Source organism: Hemiscyllium ocellatum, chromosome 31 (genome assembly GCF_020745735.1).
Source record: "Hemiscyllium ocellatum isolate sHemOce1 chromosome 31, sHemOce1.pat.X.cur, whole genome shotgun sequence".
In the NCBI taxonomy this organism is placed as follows: Eukaryota; Metazoa; Chordata; class Chondrichthyes; order Orectolobiformes; family Hemiscylliidae; genus Hemiscyllium; species Hemiscyllium ocellatum.
This window is the reverse complement of record NC_083431.1, coordinates 33,911,024-33,918,134: the sequence shown is the minus strand read 5'-3', so window position 1 is coordinate 33,918,134 and position 7,111 is coordinate 33,911,024. Positions and strand designations below refer to the sequence as shown.

Below are 7,111 nucleotides of genomic sequence, written 5' to 3'. Positions count from 1 at the left end.
ATATTAATTATGTTTATTTTTAGAAGTGTGCTGAACTGTAATTTGGTTTGACAGAATCTGTGTTTCATCAACAGATTTACTAGCGTCTTTCTGTTACATTAAGGGGACACTGTCAGTGAGCAGGTATGCACAGCACATCGCATATCTGGCAGGCATTGGAATTTACACAGAGTTAGAGGATTGAGGTGGGGGAGATCTCCAGTGAAGCTGCCCTGAGGGATGTGGCACCTCTTGAAATTGTGGAAGATGTGCACATCCTGCTGAGACAAACCAAAAGTCGCCCCTTTAAAAGACTGAACATTGGTGAGGTGGGAAGGTGCAGCGCGAAGCCTGGCCACTGGCAGACTGACAGAAAGAGAGAGCGAGAGAGAGCTGATGCTGCCCCAATGTTTGGCAGCGACGCTCCTTCAGCAGCAGCAGCTACAGCAGCAGTAACTTTAGGAATGGCACCTGCAGAAAAAGCCAGGGCATCGTGGCTTTGAGAAACCGGGCACTTGGGAAGCGGATGGAAGTGCGTCCCCGGCTCTGGGTTGGAAATGGTGAAGTGAAGCCTCGCCAGGCTGGCCAACTGACTGTGATCTGCCAGTCCCGGGCACTAGCCCTAGCAACAGCAACAACACCGCCGCCCCCTCAGCCCCTCGCCCCCTCTCCAGCCGGGGCAGCCTGAGTGCGGAGTGTGGGACAACCAAGGCACCAGCAAACCAGGTACTGGACAGGCTGAAGGGAAGGTGCTGGGGAATGGATTCGCTGCAGGCTTTGACCTTCATTCTGAAGCGTAGTGAGTGAGAGGGGGGCAGCTCCTTGTGCTCTGATCGCCTGCCGGAGGAATGGTCCTCCTAGTGACTCCCTCCCTCTCCTCGGAAGGTAAACCCTTCTCTCTCTCCCCCCCCCCCCCCCCCTCTCGGATTTCTCAAAGGGAGCAGTTTGGCTTCTTCCGCGGACAAAAAGTGATCGCCCGTAACAAGTGGGATCTGTACCCCCCCCTTCCAATAATTCGCATTAACCCCTTCCAGCTGCATCCCTTGCTGGCTGTGGGATGTGAAAGGGCCCCCTCCCTCCCACCGCTTTCCACCCACACCCCCTCCTCCTCCAGCGGTGAGTCAGAGCCAAGGACAGTGGAATGTGGCGCCGGGATTGAGGTGAGGAGTTCAACCTGTAAAGTCCAAGACCGTGAGGCTGCAACTCCCGCGTGTGACCTTTCTGTCCCTCTAGCTGTTTGTCTGTCTCTCTCTCTGTGTCTCACCCCAGGGAGAAGATGCCGTTCCACCCTGTGCACACCGGCCTCCTGTACAAAGGCAATTACCTGAGCGGCTCACTGTCCGATGGCAGCGACATCGAGCAGTTGGCTAACATTTCTGAAGAGGAGCTCGAGGGTAGGGAACATCTCCACAGCTTTCACTTGCTAATTCACTCATTGTAACCAGCGTGGGCAGAGCGTTCAACACCCCTCTCGCAATTAGCAGAGTCATAGTCTGCTGGCAACACAATGGCAATCCACACATATACACACACACACACAAATGTATGTTTCATCTATGAGGGGCCACAGGAAACTTTGTGGGAGGAGGCTGTTGGGGAGCACGAACAGCAGCTTGGAGCTATTGAACCCAACGCCCCCCCTCACCCCCCCCCCCCCCCCCCACTTCTCTCTGGTTTCCAGCTTGTGGGAAATGCAACGGAGCAGGCTGACTCATGGATGCCAATGACAATCAACTTTTGATGCACAGCAACGTTGCCAAATGCTCAGAAAAGGACAGTTGGCAACGTGAGTTGCATCTGCAGCATGTTAAATGGTATTTTTTTTTTAAAAAACCAGCTATTCGGCTTCATTTTAATCGACTGGTAAAACAGGGCTTCAGAAAGATGCAGGATTATGCTGCAAATGCAAACATGACTGTATCCCCAAGTGCATTTCATATCTTTAGTCTGATAAATATGTTTTCAGAAGATACTTAGAAATGTTTTGGCATTATTTAATTTGAAGGGCTAATTTAGCAAAGTTACTTTGAAACATAAAAAAAAGTTCTGCAATTTTAAACAGAAAAATATCCCACGAGAAACTATTGAATTTCCTTAACAATGCTAGAATCTACCTGGCACCTAATTTTTTATTTAACTTGGCTACATGATCTAGTAGGAATAGCTTACATTTATGTTATACTTTGTCTGAATTTACAATGAGTTCCTAAGGGTTAACCCAATGTCCTATCTGTGTGGGTCCCAGCAGACTTTTAGCGTGCATATAGATTCAGACATATTAAGGTCAATGTTAATTAAGATACTGTAGTCACTGCTCATTATTTTTGGCTTTAGGAAATCCCTCTGCTGATAAAGGAGAGTGTATGAATGTCTGAATAATACATTTTTGATTTAGTCTTCAGAGTTAATTTTCCCTCCTGTGTTTCTACACAGGAATAAAAGATGTCTATTTTAAAAATAGTATTTAACCCACTTGTTTAAAACAAAACTTTGCATTTATCTTAATTGAGTTCTTTGAAGAACTGCAATTTGAATGTGCAACATAAATTTAGCAAGGCATTGTCAGAAGCTGATGTACTTCAGTAATTTTGATTTTTGCCCCAATCTGTTTCCTTCTCAGTAACAAAGATATAGACAATAGCATTAGTCCATCAGAGCTGGGTCTAGCTGTTGCACAGTTGCTTCCCCACAACCATTAATTCTGTAAATATATGACAGGGTATCAGAAGCAAGTGAGAGAGGAGAAGCAGGCTAACTAGCTGGCTCTGGAGAGTAAAGAAACAGCACTGATTTAATGGACCAAATGGCCTGTTTCTGCATTGCAACATTCCTTGATTCCACGGAGACATGCAAACAAACATTTAATCATCTGCTAGACCAAGCAGTGGGTAGGAAGAGATAGCATAGATGGTCTTGCTTTTTCCCTACCTTACAATCTCTTAGGAGTAGTCGGTGCAATGGCATTTCTAGTCTAATTAATCTTTCAGTGAAAAAAAAGGCTTAAAAGCGACGAGGTCTTTTATTAAGGTGGTTTAATTCATATTGTTTAGGTACTGTACATCAAAGTGAAATATGACTTGACTGTTGGAATGTATTTATTGCAAGTTAGTTGTTTATCATAAGGTTTAAATAAAATGAAAAAAAGCAGCTAAGCAGCTGTTTTTTAATAAAAAAGAGCTATCCAAATTCCAGTTGCAACGAAGAACAAAGGATTGAGATAAAAGTGTATTATATAGATTTGTGAATTTTGGCACTGTCCGATAAGCAATATTAGTGCTGATGAATACAACACTTTTCCATTTCAATCTATGAACTATACAAATCCTGTCAGGTCAGGTATAGTACAGCCAAATACAGAGTAAAGCTCCTAGTATTGCACATATAAAACCATAGATATGTATAGTACAGGAGAAGACCATTTGGCCCAACATGTCTCTACTAGCATATTGCTGTATCAACCCATGGAGTTTCAGTGCCCTGCTCTGTCTCTGCAGCTTGCTCGATTTCAAATAGTATCCACATTTTTTGAATGATGTAACTGCCTTCTATAGCACAGCACTCCAACAATTTACACTGTAAACTTATTTCTGTTAACCTCTTCCCTTATTCTTTTAATTGATGATTCCTTGAGTGCAGTTTTCTAACCAGAGAAAATATCCTTCAACTGCTCACTCAATCCTTTTGAATATAAAAAAAACTTTCACACCTCCTTTGGTTTCCACTGATCCCACTATCTCAAAACGCCCCTCATAACCATACTCTCTCATTCCCTCTTTATTATATAATGGAGCTATCAAGACTGCAAAGCAGAGAGTGCTACATTTTTACACCTCATCTGAAAACAGTTCCTCTAATAATGCAGCGCTCTTTTAATATTACATTGAGGTGTCTGTCTAAAGCAGGTACTCAGATCCCAGAGTGAGCTTTGAACACTATTGAAGAGAAATTGACTTCTAGCAGTACTATGCCAACATACCTTGGTTCTGCAGGGTAGGCAGCATTATGGGTGTTGCAGGTAGTGTCTTGTTGTTCTGTTTACCAATCCCTTTCCCCAACCCATCCTACCCTACCCTGGGAACTGAGATAGATATGCTACATGAAAGAATTTCTCTCTTTTCACTTGAGTGAGATTGCTCCACGCTCAGATAATCGAGCATAGAGTAATGAAAACTTCTTAGAAAGTAATTATTTTAGTTTTGGAACTTATTTGAATAAAAATTGAATATGATAAATCAGATTTGCATTAATTGTCACAACCAGTGGAATAATCATTAGGAAAAAAGCACTAGGATTATGCAAATTCCATTCCTTCAATCTTTGCAACTGTATTTGAAGGATCAGAGGTCAGATAACAACACTGTACCTCAATTTGTGCTGCTTTTGAACAGTGTCCCCTGATTGGAATATGCAATTAGTGAGTTTACTGTTTAGGCTTTGAAGTTCCCTTTTCCAATGTTTCGTATGAAAATAGTATATGTCCAAACATGCCAGTTTCAAGGCAAAAATTGCTGACTGGTGAGATGCACATGACAGAATAGTTGACATCAGTGATGACTTTGGTGTCATGTAGTAGTGTTAACTGCTTCTGCAAGTTTTGGTGAATCTAGTGAGAAACCTCAGACACAACCTCAATGCTAACGATGGATTTTTCACTTCTCAGCCAGATCAGAGTAGCATTTTTCAAATGTGGCCATGGACTGCGAACCTCACTGCAAGGCCATCATTTGTTGAAAGTTGAAAATCACAAAACACCAGGTTATAATCCAACAGGTTTAATTGGAAGCACTAGCTTTCAGAGCGCTGCTCCTTCATCAGGTGGTTGTGGAGTACATGATTGTAAGACCTGTGTCTTACAATCATGTACTCCACAACCACTTGATGAAGGAGCAACACTCCGAAAGCTAGTGCTTCCAATTAAGCCTGTTGGACTATAACCTGGTGTTTTGTGATTTTTAACTTTGTACACCCCAGTCCAACATCAGCACCTCCAAATCATCATTTGTTGAATATCTCTAATAAATTTTGAGTAACTAATACCATTACAAGTCAGGATGGTTTGTGGCTGGAAGTGGAGCTTACATGTTCCCTTGTATCTGCTATCCTTATCATTCTGGATGGTAGAGGTCAGGGTTTGAAATGTGCTGTTGAAGAAAGTTTGTCGAGTCATTGTAGTGCATCTTGTATATGCTTAACATTGATGTCATTGCATGCTGGTGGTGAACAGTCCGAATGTTTTCGATGATGAATGGGGTGCCAGTCAAGCAGGCTGCTCTGTCCTGGATAATATTTATCTTTTTGTGTATTATCGACTCGTTATACAGCATGAAAGCAAACCCAACTTGACCAGAATGACCAGATTTCCTAAACAGATTAAGTCCCATTTGCCAGTATTTGACCCATATCTCTCTAAGCCCTTCCTTTCCATGTACCTATACAGATGCCTTTTAAATGTTATAATTGTATCCAACTTCAACATCTCTTCTGGCAGCTTGTTCCATACACCCTCTGCATGAAAAAGTTGCCCCATAAGGTCCCTTTTAAATCTATCCCCTCTACCTTAAACTATGTCCCCTGGTTTTTGATTCCTCTACCCTGGGAAAAAGACCCTGGCTATTCACCCTATCCATGCACGTCATGATTTTAGAAACCTCACCCCTCAGCCCTTAATGGTCCAGAGAAAAAAAAGCCCCTGTCTATTCAGCCTCTCCCAAGCTGAAATCCTCCATTATTGACAACATCTTTGTAAATCTTTCTGAACCATTTTAAGTTTCACAACATCTTTTCTGTAGCATGGAGACCAGAATTCATTGCAGCATTCTAAATGTGGCCTCACCAATGTTTGCATCATAATGTTTCAACTCCTATCCTCAGTGCTCTGACCAATGAAGACAACTGTGCCAAATGCCTTCTTCTCTACCTTGTCAATCTGTGACTTCACTTTCAAGGAACAATGCACCTGCATTCCTAGGTCTCTTTGTTTGGCAACACTTCCCAGGGCCCTACCATTAAATGTCTAATTCCTGCTCTGGTTTGCCTCCCCAAGATGCAACACCTCACATTTATCTAAATTAAACTCCATCTCCCACTCCTCAGTCCTTTGGCCCATCTGATCAAAATCCCATTGTTCGCTGAGAAACAGTCTCTTCACTGTCCACCACCCTGCCAGTTTCTGTATTATTTGCAAACTTACTAACCATACCTCCTATGTCTACATCCAAATCATTTATATAAATGGCGAAAGGCAGTGGACCTAGCACTGATCTGTGCAGCACACTGCTGGTCACAGGCCTCCAGTCCAAAAACTAAACCTCTACTATCACCCTCTGACCTTTTCCTTCAGCCCAATTTTGTATTCAATTGGTTAACTCCCCTGGATTCCATGTGATTTAACTTTGCTAACCAGCCTACCAAGTGGAACTTTGTCCAACACCTTGCTGAAGTCAATATAGACAATGCCTTCTGCTCTGTCTTTATCAATCATCTTTGTCACCTCTTCAAAAACTCAATCAAGTTAGTGAGAATGATGTCCCATGCACAAAGCCATGTTGATTATCCATAATTAGTCCATGCTTTTCCACTTACATATAAATTCTTTTCCTCAGTTTGTTGTTGGAGGCAAATGCATCCAAGCAAGTATGAGCATTCCATCACATTCTTTAAACAACAGCAGTAGACACTGGGTGTTCTTTGGGGAATCAGGGGTGAGTTACTCTCTTTAGAAGTTGGTGCAGCATTTGTATGATTAGTTCAATTAAGTTTATGGTTACTGATAATCTCTGGAAGGTATATGGTTGAAGATTCAGAAATGGAAGTCCCAGTTAACATTAAGGAAGTCGTATAGTTTATCTTTTATTGAGAATGTCTATGGCTGATACTTGTGTAACATGAATCTTATTTGTCATATCATCTGGGGGTATTTGTTGTTACAAGTCTCTTGCTTCCTGTATTTGCTACATGTCTTCTCTTAGATCCCCTCCTCAACATTCTGCTGTGTTATATTATTCTTACTAATGTGTTTTTGAACAGAAAGCTGTTCTGCTCTTATTCTGTGTGATACACATTTATTGAGCTCAATAGCTGCAGGTTGATTCTGAACTAAAATATTTATTCTTTCGTTGTGAATCAACATCTG

The 7,111-nt window shown here is 42.2% G+C and overlaps 1 protein-coding gene across 1 annotated transcript in view; it reads left to right on the top strand.

Annotated features, from left to right (window-relative positions):
* Positions 1–573: 573 nt before the first annotated feature.
* LOC132830456 (calcium-binding protein 8) overlaps positions 574–7,111 on the top strand; it is a 360,349-nt gene continuing 353,811 nt past the window's right edge. The window contains exons 1-2 of the mRNA XM_060848180.1: positions 574–705; positions 1,249–1,373. Coding sequence (XP_060704163.1) covers positions 1,256–1,373 — 118 coding nt within the window. The 5' untranslated portion in view covers positions 574–705; positions 1,249–1,255. The remainder of the gene's footprint in view (positions 706–1,248; positions 1,374–7,111) is intronic.